Source organism: Ranitomeya variabilis, chromosome 7 (genome assembly GCF_051348905.1).
Source record: "Ranitomeya variabilis isolate aRanVar5 chromosome 7, aRanVar5.hap1, whole genome shotgun sequence".
Classification (NCBI taxonomy): domain Eukaryota; kingdom Metazoa; phylum Chordata; class Amphibia; order Anura; family Dendrobatidae; genus Ranitomeya; species Ranitomeya variabilis.
In genome coordinates, this window is record NC_135238.1 from 52,108,119 (window position 1) to 52,128,169 (window position 20,051).

At 43.1% G+C, this 20,051-nt stretch overlaps 1 protein-coding gene across 1 annotated transcript in view; it reads right to left on the minus strand.

Moving 5' to 3' along the window:
* LOC143785928 (uromodulin-like) overlaps positions 1-20,051 on the minus strand; it is a 60,133-nt gene that overhangs the window by 33,053 nt on the left and 7,029 nt on the right. Inside the window, exons 7-11 of the mRNA XM_077275072.1 lie at positions 19,048-19,225; positions 18,831-18,968; positions 15,528-15,542; positions 14,599-15,399; positions 13,522-13,626 (exon numbers count right to left, since the gene is read on the minus strand). Coding sequence (XP_077131187.1) covers positions 13,522-13,626; positions 14,599-15,399; positions 15,528-15,542; positions 18,831-18,968; positions 19,048-19,225 — 1,237 coding nt within the window. The remainder of the gene's footprint in view (positions 1-13,521; positions 13,627-14,598; positions 15,400-15,527; positions 15,543-18,830; positions 18,969-19,047; positions 19,226-20,051) is intronic.

Consider the following 20,051-nt stretch of genomic DNA (forward strand, 5'->3'; position numbering starts at 1 on the left):
TCTGTGCTGTATACTGCTGTGGGCTGTATATAGTTCTCTGTGGGCTGTGCTCTGTGCTGTATACTACTGTGGGCTGTATATAGTTCTCTGTGGGCTGTGCTCTGTGCTGTTTACTGCTGTGGGCTGTATATAGCTCTCTGTGGGCTGTGCTCTGTGCTGTATACTACTGTGGGCTGTATATAGTTCTCTGTGGGCTGTGCTCTGTGCTGTATACTGCTGTGGGCTGTATATAGTTCTCTGTGGGCTGTGCTCTGTGCTGTATACTACTGTGTGCTCTGTGCTATATATAGTTCTCTGTGGGCTGTGCTCTGTGCTGTATACTGCTGTGGGCTGTATATAGTTCTCTGTGGGCTGTGCTCTGTGCTGTATACTGCTGTGGGCTGTATATAGTTCTCTGTGGGCTGTGCTCTGTGCTGTATACTGCTGTGGGCTGTATATAGTTCTCTGTGGGCTGTGCTCTGTGCTGTATACTGCTGTGGGCTGTATATAGTTCTCTGTGGGCTGTGCTCTGTGCTGTATACTGCTCTGTGCTGTATTTAGTTCTCTGTGGGCTGTGCTCTGTGCTGTATACTGCTGTGGGCTGTATATAGTTCTCTGTGGGCTGTGCTCTGTGCTGTATACTGCTGTGGGCTGTATATAGTTCTCTGTGGGCTGTGCTCTGTGCTGTATACTACTGTGGGCTGTATATAGTTCTCTGTGGGCTGTGCTCTGTGCTGTATACTGCTGTGAGCTGTATATAGCTCTCTGTGGGCTGTGCTCTGTGCTGTATACTACTGTGTGCTCTGTGCTATATATAGTTCTCTGTGGGCTGTGCTCTGTGCTGTATACTGCTGTGGGCTGTATATAGTTCTCTGTGGGCTGTGCTCTGTGCTGTATACTGCTGTGGGCTGTATATAGTTCTCTGTGGGCTGTGCTCTGTGCTGTATACTACTGTGGGCTGTATATAGCTCTCTGTGGGCTGTGCTCTGTGCTGTATACTACTGTGGGCTGTATATAGTTCTCTGTGGGCTGTGCTCTGTGCTGTATACTACTGTGTGCTGTATATAGTTCTCTGTGGGCTGTGCTGTATATAGTACTCTGTGGGCTGTGCTGTATATAGTACTCTGTGGGCTGTGCTGTATATAGTACTCTGTGGGCTGTGCTGTATATAGTACTCTGTGGGCTGTGCTGTATATAGTACTCTGTGGGCTGTGCTGTATATAGTACTCTGTGGGCTGTGCTGTATATAGTACTCTCTGGGCTGTGCTGTATATAGTACTCTCTGGGCTGTGCTGTATATAGTACTCTCTGGGCTGTGCTTTATATAGTACTCTGGGCTGTGCTGTATATAGTTACTCTGTGGCTGTGCTGTATATAGTTCTCTGTGGGCTGTGCTGTATATAGTTCTCTGTGGGCTGTGCTGTATATAGTTCTCTGTGGGCTGTGCTGTATATAGTTCTCTGTGGACTGTGCTGTATATATTACTTTGTGGGCTGTGCTGTATATATTACTTTGTGGGCTGTGCTGTATATATTACTCTGTGGGCTGTGCTGTATACTACTGTGTGGACTGTGCTGTATACTTCTACGTGGGCTGTGCTGTATACTACTGTGTGGGCTGTGCTGTATACTACTGTGTGGTCTGTGCTGAATACTGCTGTGTGGGCTGTGTTATCTACTACGCGAGCTGTGCTATAGTATGCAGGCTGTGCTGTATACTATGCGGTTTGTGCTATATAATATGCGGGCTTTGCTATATACTATGGGGAGTATATTATATTCTATGGGGGAGGCCATGTTATGTACTATGTGGCTGTGTTATATACTATTGTGGGGGTATATTATATTCTATGGGGGAGGCTGCGTTATATACTATGGGGGGCTGCATTATATTCTATGGGGGGCTACATTATATATTATGGGGAGGTGGGCTGTATTATATTCTATGGGGGTTACATACTCTGGGGTGGCTGCATTATACTCTGTGGGGTGGCTGCATTATACTCTGGGGTGGCTGCATTATACTCTGGGGTGGCTGCATTATACTCTGGGGTGGCTGCATTATACTCTGGGGTGGCTGCATTATACTCTGGGGTGGCTGCATTATACTATATGTGGGCTGCATTATACTGTATCGAGGACTATGGGGAATACGTTATACTATATGAAGAACTATGGGGTGCATTATACTATGGGAAGTGAATTGTACTACATGGATGACTGTGGCGGTGCATTATACTATATGGAGCACTATGAGGATTGTATTATGCTATATGGAGGACTATGAGGATTGTATTATGCTATATGGAGGACTATGAGGAGTGTATTATACTATGTGGAGGACTGAGCAGTGTATTTTAATATATGGAGGACTATAGGGAGTGTATTATACTATATGGAGGACTATGGAGCACATTATAATATATGGAGGACTATGGGGTGTATTTTACTAAACAAGTAAAATGCTGCATATTCGGATTGTTTTTGCTGGAACAAAAAGCCTTGTTGTCAGCAGCACATTGCCAGTGTAAACTGTAGATGTGCTGCTGAAAACATGATACTGTATGGTGATCTATTAGTGATCGTTCTGTCTCATCATTATTCCTCAGCTGGTGGAAAGAGGCCGGGAAACAAGCGTTGAACAACTTCAGTATTGTCGATCAAACTCGTTTAGCGGCCTGAACTCAGCGCACGTAAATACAACAGAAAGGCTTCTGTGTGATGTGCAATATGTTAGCATTTGGGGACCCATTTTAAACTTTGCCTAGGGCCCCACTTTGCCTAAAACCGGCCCTGCCTACAAGTGTACAAAGATATTATACAGTCACCATGTGACAAGTGGGCCTGTGTAACTTCAAATGCCAGGGCTGAATTTTAGTCCCAGTCCGGCCCTGCACGTCTGTCACATGTGCCCAGTGTGAACCTGCTTTCATCTGTGAAGAGCACAGGGCTCCAGTGACGAATTTGCCAATCCTGGTGTTCTGTGGCAAATGCCAAGCCTCCTGGATGGTGTTGGGCTGTGAGCACAACTTCTATCCGTGGACGTGGGGCACTCAGACCATCCTCATGGAGTCGGTTTCTAACCGTTTGTGCAGACACATGCACATTTGTGGTCTGCTGGAGGTAATTTTGCAGGGCTCTGGCAGTGCTCCTCCTGTTCTTCCTTGCACAAAGCCTGAGGTAGCGGTCCTGCTGCTGGGTTGTTGCCCTCCTAAGGCCCCCTCCACATCTCTTGGTGTACTGGCCAGTCTCCTGGTAGCGCCTCCAGCCTCTGGATACTACGCTGACAGACACAGCAAACCTTCTTGTCACAGCTCACATTGATGTGCCATCCTGGATGAGCTGCACTACCTGAGCCACTTGTGGGGGTTGTAGAGTCCGTCTCATGCTACCACGAGTGTGAAAGCACAACCAACATTCAAAAGTGACCAAAACATCAGCCAGAAACAATTGGTACTGAGATGTGGTCTGTGGTCCCCACTGTTAGGTGTCGAGTTCCCGCTGCTGCACAGGGGAAATCTCGAACCACCTCCACTGCGGTCTCTCATTCTCCTCCAGCCGCAGTGAAGCCTGCTCTGCAGAGACGTCAGTCCCAGCACCTGGCTCGGACAGATATTGCGCATTTGGTTACTGCTGGCTTTCCAGGTTCTGCCATTATAACCAGTACTGTTCAGCGGCGAGCAGGCGCTCATGGGACTAAGTCCTGCTTTTCTCCTTCTGAGCATGCCCAAGGGAAGACCTCTCATTGGAGGTCGGGAGTCACACGCTCAGGTCCTGTAGCAGCTCCTATTGGTCCACTAGGAAGGTCCTGGAGAGCTACAGCTATAAAAGGTTCGCATGGCAGCACGGCCATGCGCTAGTATAAACCTATTATCGTGTGTGTGGTTGTATGTCTGTCCTGGTGATTGCTCCTTAATCATTCCCATTCCTAGTGATGTTGAATGCTCACGAATGTTGGCGTTAACTAGCGCCTGACAGGGCTAATCTATGCACAAGAGCACGATCTGTACTGTGTCTAACCAGCAGTGACCGCCAGTGTGGTGCAGTACGCACTTTGTGCGGCTATCTTCTCTTACTCGTGACAATCGGTCAGTGTAGGGTGGGAACTCCCGCTCGAGCGGGATCAAGCACCAGCATAGTGGGGGTGAATTACAGGGATCCCACTAGTATTCATTTGCTGCTCCCTGTGACAGCTAACAGGGCACAGCATTTCCTTGATTCCCTGCGACTCTGTGAAGCAACAGAGCTCGCTTCTGTACAGACCGGGTGATGGAACCTGTGTCTATTCTGGTGTAGTACTGCCATATAGTGCCGCCTTTACCTAGCAGCAGGTTCCACTCCTGCACGGTGGACCTCGGGCTGCGAACGCACCTTCACTATAGTTAGATTTACTCGGTGCGTTCCGCCAGCCCTAACACCCACCCGAAGAACCGCTCCTTTATTGAGTTTGTCTTATAATTGCCAATAATTTCCATCTGTTGTCTATTCCATTTGTACAACAAATTGTGAAATTGATTGTCAATCAGTGTTGCTTCCTAAGTAGTGTTGTGTTATGGTTCTCAATGGCAAGAGAACATAGCCCAGCAAACATAAGTACTAGCTCTTGGAAGGATGGAAACTAAACTGACCATGAACTAAACCTGCCGCACAACTAACAGTAGCCGGGTAGCGTTGCCTACGTTTTTATCCCTAGACGCCCAGCGCCGGCCGGAGGACTAACTAATCCTGGCAGAGGAAAATATAGTCCTGGCTCACCTCTAGAGAAATTTCCCCGATAGGCAGACAGAGGCCCCCACATATATTGGCGGTGATTTTAGATGAAATGACAAACGTAGTATGAAAATAGGTTTAGCAAAATTGAGGTCCGCTTACTAGATAGCAGGAAGACAGAAATGGCACTTTCATGGTCAGCTGAAAACCCTATCAAAATACCATCCTGAAATTACTTTAAGACTCTAGTATTAACTCATAACATCAGAGTGGCAATTTCAGATCACAAGAGCTTTCCAGACACAGAAACGAAACTACAGCTGTGAACTGGAACAAAATGCAAAAACAAACGAGGACTAAAGTCCAACTTAGCTGGGAGTTGTCTAGTAGCAGGAACATGCACAGAAAGGCTTCTGATTACAATGTTGACCGGCATGGAAGTGACAGAGGAGCAAGGTTAAATAGCGACTCCCACATCCTGATGGAAACAGGTGAACAGAGGGGATGATGCACACCAGTTCAATTCCACCAGTGGCCACCGGGGGAGCCCAAAATCCAATTTCACAACAGTACCCCCCCCTCAAGGAGGGGGCACCGAACCCTCACCAGAACCACCAGGGCGATCAGGATGAGCCCTATGAAAGGCACGGACCAGATCGGAGGCATGAACATCAGAGGCAGTCACCCAAGAATTATCCTCCTGACCGTATCCCTTCCATTTGACCAGATACTGGAGTTTCCGTCTGGAAACACGGGAGTCCAAGATTTTTTCCACAACGTACTCCAACTCGCCCTCAACCAACACCGGAGCAGGAGGCTCAACGGAAGGCACAACCGGTACCTCATACCTGCGCAACAATGACCGATGAAAAACATTATGAATAGAAAAAGATGCAGGGAGGTCCAAACGGAAGGACACAGGGTTAAGAATCTCCAATATCTTGTACGGGCCGATGAACCGAGGCTTAAACTTAGGAGAAGAAACCCTCATAGGGACAAAACGAGAAGACAACCACACCAAGTCCCCAACACAAAGCCGAGGACCAACCCGACGCCGGCGGTTGGCAAAAAGCTGAGTCTTCTCCTGGGACAACTTCAAATTGTCCACTACCTGCCCCCAAATCTGATGCAACCTCTCCACCACAGCATCCACTCCAGGACAATCCGAAGATGCCACCTGACCAGAAGAAAATCGAGGATGAAACCCCGAATTACAGAAAAAAGGAGACACCAAGGTGGCAGAGCTGGCCCGATTATTGAGGGCAAACTCCGCTAAAGGCAAAAAAGCAACCCAATCATCCTGATCTGCAGACACAAAACACCTCAAATATGTCTCCAAGGTCTGATTCGTCCGCTCGGTCTGGCCATTTGTCTGAGGATGGAAAGCAGACGAGAAAGACAAATCTATGCCCATCCTAGCACAGAATGCTCGCCAAAATCTAGACACGAATTGGGTTCCTCTGTCAGAAACGATATTCTCCGGAATACCATGCAAACGGACCACATTTTGAAAAAACAGAGGAACCAACTCGGAAGAAGAAGGCAACTTAGGCAGGGGAACCAAATGGACCATCTTAGAGAAACGGTCACACACCACCCAGATGACAGACATCTTCTGAGAAACAGGAAGATCCGAAATAAAATCCATCGAGATGTGCGTCCAGGGCCTCTTCGGGATAGGCAAGGGCAACAACAATCCACTAGCCCGAGAACAACAAGGCTTGGCCCGAGCACAAACGTCACAAGACTGCACAAAGCCTTGCACATCTCGAGACAGGGAAGGCCACCAGAAGGACCTTGCCACCAAATCCCTGGTACCAAAGATTCCAGGATGACCTGTCAACGCAGAAGAATGAACCTCAGAAATGACTTTACTGGTCCAATCATCAGGAACAAACAGTCTACCAGGTGGGCAACGATCAGGTCTATCCGCCTGAAACTCCTGCAAGGCCCGCCGCAGGTCTGGAGAAACGGCAGACAATATCACTCCATCCTTAAGGATACCTGTAGGTTCAGAGTTACCAGGGGAGTCAGGCTCAAAACTCCTAGAAAGGGCATCCGCCTTAACATTCTTAGAACCCGGCAGGTAGGACACCACAAAATTAAACCGAGAGAAAAACAACGACCAGCGCGCCTGTCTAGGATTCAGGCGTCTGGCGGACTCAAGATAAATTAGATTTTTGTGGTCAGTCAATACCACCACCTGATGTCTAGCCCCCTCAAGCCAATGACGCCACTCCTCAAAAGCCCACTTCATGGCCAAAAGCTCCCGATTCCCAACATCATAATTCCGCTCGGCGGGCGAAAATTTACGCGAGAAAAAGGCACAAGGTTTCATCACGGAACAATCAGAACTTCTCTGCGACAAAACTGCCCCAGCTCCGATTTCAGAAGCGTCGACCTCAACCTGAAAAGGAAGAGCAACATCAGGCTGACGCAACACAGGGGCGGAAGAAAAGCGGCGCTTAAGCTCCCGAAAGGCCTCCACAGCAGCAGGGGACCAATCAGCAACATCAGCACCCTTCTTAGTCAAATCAGTCAATGGTTTAACAACATCAGAAAAACCAGCAATAAATCGACGATAAAAGTTAGCAAAGCCCAAAAATTTCTGAAGACTCTTAAGAGAAGAGGGTTGCGTCCAATCACAAATAGCCTGAACCTTGACAGGATCCATCTCGATGGAAGAGGGGGAAAAAATATATCCCAAAAAGGAAATCTTTTGAACCCCAAAAACGCACTTAGAACCCTTCACACACAAGGAATTAGACCGCAAAACCTGAAAAACCCTCCTGACCTGCTGGACATGAGAGTCCCAGTCATCCGAAAAAATCAAAATATCATCCAGATACACAATCATAAATTTATCCAAATAATCACGGAAAATGTCATGCATAAAGGACTGAAAGACTGAAGGGGCATTTGAAAGACCAAAAGGCATCACCAAATACTCAAAGTGGCCCTCGGGCGTATTAAATGCGGTCTTCCACTCATCCCCTTGCTTAATTCGCACCAAATTATACGCCCCACGGAGATCTATCTTAGAGAACCACTTGGCCCCCTTTATGCGAGCAAACAAATCAGTCAGCAGTGGCAACGGATATTGATATTTAACCGTGATTTTATTCAAAAGCCGATAATCAATACATGGTCTCAAAGAGCCATCTTTCTTAGCCACAAAGAAAAAAACGGCTCCTAAGGGAGATGACGAAGGACGAATATGTCCCTTTTCCAAGGACTCCTTTATATATTCTCGCATAGCAGCATGTTCAGGCACAGACAGATTAAATAAACGACCCTTAGGGTATTTACTACCCGGAATCAAATCTATGGCACAATCGCACTCCCGGTGCGGAGGTAATGAACCAAGCTTAGGTTCTTCAAAAACGTCACGATATTCAGTCAAGAATTCAGGAATCTCAGAGGGAATAGATGATGAAATGGAAACCACAGGTACGTCCCCATGCGTCCCCTTACATCCCCAGCTTAACACAGACATAGCTTTCCAGTCAAGGACTGGGTTATGAGATTGCAGCCATGGCAATCCAAGCACCAACACATCATGTAGGTTATACAGCACAAGAAAGCGAATAATCTCCTGATGATCCGGATTAATCCGCATAGTTACTTGTGTCCAGTATTGTGGTTTATTACTAGCCAATGGGGTGGAGTCAATCCCCTTCAGGGGTATAGGAGTTTCAAGAGGCTCCAAATCATACCCACAGCGTTTGGCAAAGGACCAATCCATAAGACTCAAAGCGGCGCCAGAGTCGACATAGGCATCCGCGGTAATAGATGATAAAGAACAAATCAGGGTCACAGATAGAATAAACTTAGACTGTAAAGTGCCAATTGAAACAGACTTATCAAGCTTCTTAGTACGCTTAGAGCATGCTGATATAACATGAGTTGAATCACCGCAATAGAAGCACAACCCATTTTTTCGTCTTAAATTCTGCCGTTCACTTCTGGACAGAATTCTATCACATTGCATATTCTCTGGCGTCTTCTCAGTAGACACCGCCAAATGGTGCACAGGTTTGCGCTCCCGCAGACGCCTATCGATCTGGATAGCCATTGTCATGGACTCATTCAGACCCGCAGGCACAGGGAACCCCACCATAACATCCTTAATGGCATCAGAGAGACCCTCTCTGAAATTCGCCGCCATGGCGCACTCATTCCACTGAGTAAGCACAGCCCATTTACGGAATTTCTGGCAGTATATTTCAGCTTCGTCTTGCCCCTGAGATAGGGACATCAAGGCCTTTTCCGCCTGAAGCTCTAACTGAGGTTCCTCATAAAGCAACCCCAAGGCCAGAAAAAACGCATCCACATTGAGCAACGCAGGATCCCCTGGAGCCAATGCAAAAGCCCAATCCTGAGGGTCGCCCCGGAGCAAGGAAATCACAATCCTGACCTGCTGAGCAGGATCTCCAGCAGAGCGAGATTTCAGGGACAAAAACAACTTGCAATTATTTTTGAAATTTTGAAAGCAAGATCTATTCCCCGAGAAAAATTCAGGCAAAGGAATACTAGGTTCAGATATAGGAACATGAACAACAAAATCTTGTAAATTTTGAACTTTCGTGGTGAGATTATTCAAACCTGCAGCTAAACTCTGAATATCCATTTTAAACAGGTGAACACAGAGCCATTCCAGGATTAGAAGGAGAGAGAGAGAGAGAAAGGCTGCAATATAGGCAGACTTGCAAGAGATTCAATTACAAACACACTCAGAACTGAAGGGAAGGGAAAAAAAAAAAAAAAAAAATCTTCAGCAGACTTCTCTTTTCTCTCCTTTCTCTGTCAATTAATTTAACCCTTTTGGGCCGGTCAAACTGTTATGGTTCTCAATGGCAAGAGAACATAGCCCAGCAAACATAAGTACTAGCTCTTGGAAGGATGGAAACTAAACTGACCATGAACTAAACCTGCCGCACAACTAACAGTAGCCGGGTAGCGTTGCCTACGTTTTTATCCCTAGACGCCCAGCGCCGGCCGGAGGACTAACTAATCCTGGCAGAGGAAAATATAGTCCTGGCTCACCTCTAGAGAAATTTCCCCGATAGGCAGACAGAGGCCCCCACATATATTGGCGGTGATTTTAGATGAAATGACAAACGTAGTATGAAAATAGGTTTAGCAAAATTGAGGTCCGCTTACTAGATAGCAGGAAGACAGAAAGGGCACTTTCATGGTCAGCTGAAAACCCTATCAAAATACCATCCTGAAATTACTTTAAGACTCTAGTATTAACTCATAACATCAGAGTGGCAATTTCAGATCACAAGAGCTTTCCAGACACAGAAACGAAACTACAGCTGTGAACTGGAACAAAATGCAAAAACAAACGAGGACTAAAGTCCAACTTAGCTGGGAGTTGTCTAGTAGCAGGAACATGCACAGAAAGGCTTCTGATTACAATGTTGACCGGCATGGAAGTGACAGAGGAGCAAGGTTAAATAGCGACTCCCACATCCTGATGGAAACAGGTGAACAGAGGGGATGATGCACACCAGTTCAATTCCACCAGTGGCCACCGGGGGAGCCCAAAATCCAATTTCACAACAGTGTTGAGCGATACCTTCCGATACTTGAAAGTATCGGTATCGGATAGTATCGGCCGATACCCGAAAAATATCGGATATCGCCGATACCGATACCCGATACCAATACAAGTTAATGGGACTCAAGTATCGGAAGGTATCCTGGATGGTTCCCAGGGTCTGAAGGAGAGGAAACTCTCGTTCAGGCCCTGGGATCCATATTCATGTAAAAAATAAAGAATTAAAATAAAAAATATGGATATACTCACCCATCCGGTGAACGGAGGCTGCCGGTTACAATCGGTAAGGTCCAGGGGCCACCGGAGGGGTGAGTATATCCATATTTTTTATTTTAATTCTTTATTTTTTACATGAATATGGATCCCAGGGCCTGAAGGAGAGTCTCCTCTCCTCCAGACCCTGGGAACCATACACTGGGAACTTCCGATTCCGATTTCTGATACCACAAAAGTATCAGAACTCGGTATCGGAATTCCGATACCGCAAGTATCGGCCGATACCCGATACTTGCGGTATCGGAATGCTCAACACTATTCCTAAGTGGACAGTTTGATTTCACAGAAGTTTGATTTACTTGGAGTTATATTCTGTTGTTTAATTGTTCCCTTTATTTTTTTGAGCAGTGTATATATAGCAATATTGAAACCAGATACAAAATAACAGATTTAAAGATAGTGACTAGGGTTGAGCGAAACGGGTCGTGCATTTTCATAAGTCGCCGACTTTTGGCAAAGTCGGCGTCTCATGAAACCCGACCTGATCCCTGTGTGGGGTCGGCCATGCGGTACGCGATCTTGGCGCCAAAGTCGCGTTTCGTATGACGCGTTTAGCGCCATTTTTTCAGCCAATGAATGAGCGTGGGCAGAGTGATGACATAGGTCTTAGGGGAGTGAACGCCTATCGTCATGTTATCGCTTGTGCGCAGCAGGGATTTGGAATGTGCAATACGAAATTTTCTGTGCTGGGACGAGAGAGAGAGAGAGAGAGAGAGAGAAAAATTTAAATTCCTTCATTGGGTTTCGTGTTTCGGCCGAAACCCGACTTTTCACGGTGGTCGGCCGATTTCACTCGACTCGACTTGTAAGACAGTCGGGTTTCACAAAACCCGACTCGACCCTAAAAAACTAAAGGTCGCTCAACCCTAATAGTGACAAGTCCTTGTACATACACTGTGTGCAGAATTATTAGGCAAGTTGCATTTTGATCACGTGATACTTTTTATACATGTTGTCCTACTCCAAGCTGTTCAGGCTTGAGAGCCAACTACCAATTAAGTAAATCAGGTGATGTGCATCTCTGTAATGAGGAGGGGTGTTGTCTAATGACATCAAAACCCTATATAAGGTGTGCTTAATTATTAGGCAACTTCCTTTCCTTTGACAAAATGGGTCAGAAGAGAGAGATTTGACGGGCTCTGAAAAGTCCAAAATTGTGAGATTTCTTGCAGAGGGATGCAGCAGTCTTGAAATTGCCAAACTTTTGAAGCTTGATCACCGAACAATCAAGTGTTTCATGGCAAATAGACAACAGGGTCAAAGGAAGCGTGTTGGGCAAAAAAGGTGCAAAATAACTGCCCATGAATTGAGGAAAATCGTGAAGCTGCCAAGATGCCATTTGCCACCAGTTTTGCCATATTTCAGAGCTGCAACGTTACTGGAGTAACAAAAAGCACAAGGTGTGCGATACTCAGGGACATGGCCAAGGTAAGGAAAGCTGGAAAAACGACCACCTTTGAACATGAAACATAAGATAAAATGTCAAGACTGGGCCAAGAAATATCTTAAGACTGACTTTTCAAAGGTTTTATGGATTGATGAAATGAGAGTGACTCTTGATGGGTCAGATGGATGGGCCAGAGGCTGGATCAGTAAAGGGCAGAGAGCTCCACTCCGACTCAGACGCCAGCAAGGTGGAGGTGGGGTACTAGTATGGGCTGGTATCATCAAAGAGGAACTTGTGGGACCTTTTTGGGTTGAGGATGGAGTGAAGCTCAACTCCCAGACCTACTGCCAGTTTCTGGAAGACAACTTCTTCAAGCAGTGGTACAGGAAGAAGTCGGTATCGTTCAAGAAAAACATGATTTTCATGCAGGACAATGCTCCATCACATGCCTCCAACTACTCCACAGCGTGACTGGCCAGTAAAGGTCTCAAAGAAGAAAAAATAATGACATTGCCCCCTTGCTCATCTGATTTGAACCCCATAGAGAACCTGTGGTCCCTCATAAAATGTGAGATCTACAGGGAGGGAAACAGTCCACCTCTCGGAACAGTGTCTGGGAGGCTGTGGTGGCTGCTGCACGCAATGTTCGTAAACAGATCAAGCAACTGACAATCTATGGATGGAAGGCTGCTGAGTGTCATCATAAAGAAAGGGGGCTTTATTGGTCACAAATTTTTTGGAGTTTTGTTTTTGCATGTCAGAAATGTTTATTTCTAAATTTTGTGCAGTTATATTGGTTTACCTGGTGAAAATAAACAAGTGAGATGGGAATATATTTGGTTTTTATTACGTTGCCTAATAATTCTGCACAGTAATAGTTACCTGCACAAACAGATATCCTCCTAAGATAGCCAAATCTAAAAAAAACCCACTCCAACTTCCAAAAATATTAAGCTTTGATATTTATGAGTCTTTTGGGCTGATTGAGAACATAGTTGTTGATCAATAATAAAAATAATCCTCTAAAATATAACTTGCCTAATAATTCTGCACACAGTGTATATGAATGCTTCCAGAGAGAAGTAGGGATATAGCTGAAGATTAGGGATGGACCAATACTATGAGAAGAGTTGAAGAAACAAGGTGGGATTTTTCATACAATAGTATACATTGTATATAGTTATCATGTAGAAAAACCTTCTTTTTTGAACTGTGACTTGTACCATCCACCTCTCACTCTAATATGATATTTCCTTTGCTCATACTGCTTGTATATTACCGGTGGTATACATACTCTTTTGAAGGTTGATATTACAGGAGTGATACACTGAATGTTATTTTCCTGCTATTGGGATATTGATTGGCTTGTCATGAAATTATATATTGGTTGGTGACAATGTCAGTTAATCTTGTATGGGGAATTTTTGAAATGAGTAAATCATTAGATAGTATTAGATGCACGTCTATTAAAACATTAATATTTCAATAACCTTTTACATTTTTGGATTTGTGATAATGTGTCAATTATATGAAACACTTGGTGTTTTCTCATCCTACTGTTTATCTATGAAGCACATGTATCATATTCTCTATAACAAACATACCAGCGACTTCATATTGGCTTTTGCAGTGACACCCATAAACGCCATCTTTCATTTTCCAATCTTCATCTGCTGCACAGGTATTTGTGTTATTTGTTGTGGAAGGATCTGATAATAAGAAAAGGAAAATTATGTGTGTTATTATCAGATAGACCATCAAAGCGTCAATGACTGCATTGCATGTGCCTTTTACAGAAAATCTTATATGTTTAGATATTACAGTGATTCCCATTAGCAACATAGCTATAATTTATGGCGCTTGTTTGTTACCATTCACTCAATAATGTGGTAATAATTCATGATCCCAATAAAATCCATCAACATCAAACAAGTGAAAATATCCCAAGCAGCAAAGTCCTTAATTGTGCGAAAGTGTGGTATCATTGTACTACATTCAATTCCAAATCTATAGGGGGAAAAGATTTTCTTGTTTCCCAGAACCAGTGTCAATCTTTTCCATTGAACTTGTCTACTGCTCCATCACTTTAAGTAGCCCAAAGCTTCAATCCCAGAGATAGCCTATAGATAAAAGTGGAGCACTGTGTCTTGAAGAAAAAGTAGACAAATCTTTTCATCTAATACAAATTCTGCTTGACAACAGCTGTTCATGTCTTATTAAATGGCCACGTCTGTTTGGGCTAGTCCCTATAATAACTGGTCCCTTCTAGTGCATCGATATCCAACATTCTTTGTATTTTATAGGAGCATTCCAAGAATCAGAACTAGGACAATAAAATCAGCTGCAACCATAGTTGCCAACTGTCCCAGATTTCCAGGACTCCTGGCCCTTGGGAGATTTGGTTTGCTAGTGTTTTTTTTTTTTTTTTTTTTTGGGGGGGGGGGTCGGAGAGCATTTCCAATAGTATTGGGGGCAGACTTTCCAATCAGAGGTGGGGCTGGTGGGGTTGTAACCATTATCTCACCAGTGTGAGCATCTTAGCACCTAATCCCCATATCTTTGCTTCCTAAAAAAATAAAATTGGTGTGTAAAGTCAGCAAATCATCTTACAATCCCATGTGTAGTCAGTCAGAGTTTTAAGGATTTTTAATACAAATAGCAATGTACTTTAAATTAAATACCTGTACAATAGGATAAAAGGCAATAGCCATTTGGGGTTCCTTCCAGTTTATATACATGGTATCCTCCAGGACAGGCTTTTATCTGGACAGATGATGACCATAAACAGCAGTATCCACTCCAGCTAGCACAAACAGTGCGATTCACAGTTCCATCACTTTGCATTGGATGTTTGCCATTCAACCACATTCCGGCAAGGGTACCACAACCATATTCTGGGGCACAACTTTCTGGCAAGCGAACACCTCCACTGCCAATAAAGCGATACCATCCGCTTTTGTAATTGTCACAGTTATACCGGTAATCGTACATATTGGTTGTACTTCTCCAGGGCTCATCGAGAACAGTGTGGTCTGAACATGGATCAGAGCAGTGGTAAGACCCGAGAGATTTTATGCACTCAGTCCCCAGGCCGCAAACTCCATTTTTGCATTCATCAACTTCGCAATGGAAACCATCACCGAAATACCCGTATGGGCAGACACAGGAATAGGAGCCGTAGTAGTTAATACATGATGCAGAAGAATTACAACGATTTAGTTCTGGACTGGCACATTCATCTATATCAACACAGTAGCCCATTGAGCTGTAATTGAAACCACTTGCACAAACACAAATGTAGGAGCCAAAGGTATTTTGGCATATGCCATAAGAGCAATTATTTGACCAGGAGTAGGCACATTCATCTATGTCAGAACAGGTGAAACCATCTCCAATGAATCCGTCCTTGCAGTTACATTGCACGTAGTCAAAATATTCTTCACAAGTAGCATTTGGGTGACATTTGGAACAATTCTCTGCAGCTGTTATAAAAAGAAATTAAGGATTTTTTTTTACTCTATAGGTAAACACCAAAAAGAAATATCTAGAATACCCATCTCCTCCTATAATCCTCCCCCCCCCCACCATGGTAAATTAATGGGATACTTACATGAAATATTCACAGCTGAAAAAGAACAAAAGAACAATGTTAACTAAGTAAACTGATCATATTATCAAAAGTGAGAACGTTCTTGACAATTTTATGGACTTCCCAGTCTATATCTGTATAAATGGCAAATTAAACATTCCAACTACATCTGAAAGAGCACAAAGCGTGCATGTACGAAGAGTGAAAGGCCAGCCATGTCTAGCCTCCAGTATACAAACCCTTAAAAAAATAAATAAATAAGCTTTCAATGTTTTATCCTAAGGATTTGTGCATGCAACATCTTTTTCAGGTGGATTTTGCTCTGAAAACCACCTGAAAAAGCATTACATGGATGCTAAAAATAATGAACAAATACATTTCAATGACTTCTAATTTTAGGCGTCTTTTAACCACTTCAGGTTTTCTAGTGATTGAAAAAAGTGATCTGACCATTTTTCAGGCAACTTCTGCTCTGCAGGTGCTCTATATATTATATTTTTTAATATCAGTCAATAGGAAGGCTAAAAACATTTTTGTTTAGACACATCTTTCAGGCATTTTACAAGTGTTTTTGATGTAAAAACTGGCAGCAACGTCTTCATTGTTGAATCAAGTTAAAAGAATCCAAAAAACACCAGTAATAAATGCTGTTAAAGCACTCAAAAAACGTCCGCAGTCAAAAACATAACAAAATGCTCAATTTTGATTTTGAGTAAATTTTCATTTTTGTCTCGTGATATTTTTTGTGCCAAATTCTTTAAAATGACTCACGTGTTTTAATGAATTTTGTGCAAAAGTAAACATGCTCTTTTTTTCTTGTCTTTTAACTTTTTTTGCCCCTTTTTAGAGCAAAACGTTACATGATTCTACGCAATACAGCATAGCCAGCTACTAAACTATTTAAAACTTAACATTTAATATGTATACCTAAAACCATTAACAGTCAAGAAATAAAGTGCTCGTGATTACCAGTGCGTTTAATAAAATGGGCGGGAGTCTTTTGCAGAGGGCACGACAGGGAAAGTAGGCCCCAAATTCTCCCCCCCCCCCCCCGTCCTCCTTCTATATTTTGGTCTCACACATCCTGACGCCATATGAACCCTTGGAGAATCAGGAGATGACAATTGGGTGAGATTGTGCCATTTTATTAAATGCACTGGTAATCACAAGCACTTTATATAGAACTGGAGTACAATTGTTCAAATAATTTGCGATATTTAAAAAAATTACAAATTAAATTACAACATCTAGATTAAAAAAACACATCCACAATGTCGGGACAAAAAATACAAACAGATGAAACCAAAGATGAAAAAAGGTGCAAATTAAAATATTGAACAAACATAAAAGTTAGTATTAGATTTTATTCCGGATGAAAGATGCAAATTCAAGGATGAATCAGTTTCAAAGATTGTTTTCTTCTAATTTCAGACCAACAGTCCAAACTGCTCAATTTTTACATAGTTACATAGGTAGAAAAAATACTCAGGTCCATCAAGGTCAACCTTTCTCCCCCAATTATACATTGAGAGGCATGTTTAATAAGTGTTAGTGAAAAAATATCCAGCTTCATGAAATGAGAAATTTTATTAGAAAATACGTTTACAGGATTCCATGTCACGATAGACACAAGCAACGTGTTTTGAACGCATGCTGTGTTCTTTATCAAAGACTTTGATAAAGATTGCAGCATAAGTTCCAATGTCTATCGTGATATGAAATCCCGCAAACCTATTTTCTAATAAAATTTAGCATTTCATGAAGTTGGAATTTTTTTTCACTTCTACTTCTACATTTTTGGTCCTATGGAATACTCTGCTTCAATACGCCTAAACCTGAGTTGGTTTCTATTTACCTATTTACTTAGTAAGTATTAGTTTTAAGGTCCCATTAAAGAAAAGTATGCCCTGTCGTGGAGCTGTAATGCAGTCCTCATGTGCTATATATATATATATATATATATATATATATATATATAATCGCAACGGACATAGACTCCAAAGGTCCCACATATTGTTCTTGCACACGGGCCTCCTTCAGTCTACATCTGCCCCTGATATATACAGTATATGTGTGTTTTGTTTCTGGGACTGTATGTATTGAACGAGTATAGATTGTATTGTATAATATAATTCATCCCTAGTAATATAATAATAATAATAACATCCCTATTAATGTACTGATATATGTCTAAGTAATGGATGAATGTAAAAGATGAGTGTGATTGGTTGGATGGCAGGTACAGTATATATACATGTAATTAAATTTATAGTGTGTCGGGTCCTCATTTCTCCGGTAACTGTTGAACTATGTGTTACTTTGTGATGTCTTTATTGTCTGTACATGTCTCCGCTTAATTGTGGAATATGTTGGCGCTATATAAATAAAATTATCATTATTATATTATTAAGCCATCTGTTAAATTGTAGATTGGTGGGTTACAAAAAAATCCAAAATATTATATAGGTAAATATCAATATTCTCTCTAGTTTTCTTTGTATAATGTAATTGTTAAATACTGAGATAGGAATCATTTCCGCTCATGGATCGACCACACGGCAGTAGTGTTGAGCATTCCGATACTGCAAATATCGGGTATCGGCCGATATTTGCAGTATCGGAATTCCGATACCGAGTTCCGATATTTTTGTGATATCGGAAATCGGAATCGGAAGTTCCCAGTGTATGGTTCCCAGGGTCTGGAGGAGAGGAGACTCTCCTTCAGGCCCTGGGATCCATATTCATGTTAAAAATAAAGAATAAAAATAAAAAATATGGATATACTCACCCCTCCGGCGGACCCTGGACCTTAGCGATGTAACCGGCAGCCTCCGTTCCTAAGAATGCAGTGAGTGTACAGGACCTGCGATGACGTCACGGCTTGTGATTGGTCGCGTGAGCGGTCTCATGAGCGGTCACGCGACCAATCACAAGCCGCGACGTCATCGAAGGTCCTTCACTCTGCATTCTTAGGAACGGAGGCAGACGCTTGGACCGGTGAGAGCCAGGGGCCGTCCGAGGGGTGAGTATATCAATATTTTTTATTTTTATTCTTTATTTTATACATGAATATGGATCCCAGGGCCTGAAGGAGAGTTTCCTCTCCTTCAGACCCTGGGAACCATTCCGATATTTTGTGTCCCATTGATATGCATTGGTATCGGGTATCAGTATCGGCGATATCCGATATTTTTTGGGTATCGGCCGATCCAATCCGATACCGATACCTTTGCATATCAACACTACACGGCAGGCATCCGGCACCTGAAATATTACACCAGTTGATAAAGTTTGAATAGACAACGATTGCCAATAGTAAATTACCTGTGAACCCCTCCACTCGTAAAGAATATCGACTTCCTGCATATATCACTATGGTCCATACTCCATTTCCTGGGTTTTTCAGCAAATACATTGAGCCCCAAAGTTCTGATACTATCTGTTTTAGTGGAAGTTCAAGAGCTACAGAAAAGAGAAATAGATATATAACTATACATCAAGTGAGTGAGGTTCATATTATGTCTGTAATTATGGTACCTACAGTCAGGCCCCAATACTTGTATGGAATAGATCACCCCATCTGTGGTTATCACTAGGGCCGTATAATTGTCTTCTACGGCAAAGTTTGTAGAATTATATCCTTCACTATACTCCCCAGAGAAGAGCCGCACCGAGCTGTTTGATGGCCTTGAAAGTGTGAAGTCCAAGTATTTAAAGACCTAAAAATGAAGAACATTATAGTTCAAAGTGTTTATAACAGGCAGCTCCACCAAACCAGGTTGGGCATAAGACCAGAAGGATTTTTCTTAAATTGGTTGTCCACATCTTAGGTAAAATAACACCAAAAAAAACATTGGCGGGGCCCTACCGGGTTCAGCACTTTTACCCACCCATCTTCGTGAGACAAGGATATAATTGCAAGCAATGACTGGTTTGGTTTCCTTTCGCTTCCCCAATTCAGATGGGGCCTTGTTTGGCACATGAAGAGGTAGGACATTAGTAAACAATAAAAAAGCAGCACTGTGTAATCCTGTCCAAACGACAGAAGCCAGGCAGCCAAATATCAAAATGGAGTACATGTGATGTCAGGCTGAGAACAATAAGTCCCAAACTCATGTATAGAAAAAGGGTGTAGCGCAGCCATCCAATACAATAGTCCATTGCAAGAAACAGGCAGCAATGTTTCGACTCTAAATGAGTCTTCCTCAAGTTAATGAGATAGGAAATAAGTGATAGGGAGCATCCATGTTTAGGTATACCTAGATACGGTTGCACGGCTTTTGTGCCCTTTGATCAAAAAACACTAAGTACCTTACGTTATTAACTTTTACAGCAATAGTGGTGTTCGTGTATTTATTAATCGCAGTGTGCTGATGAATCGTGTATGTATGTAATTTTCTCTGAGTACATGCACTTCTCCCTGTATGGTGCTGACAAATCAACAGCATGAATCAATACTCATGGGAATGAAGAATAGTTTTTGGTGCCAAAAGTCATACGTTTTGCAAAATGGGCAAAAATGCCGCAAAATACTGCCATACTCAA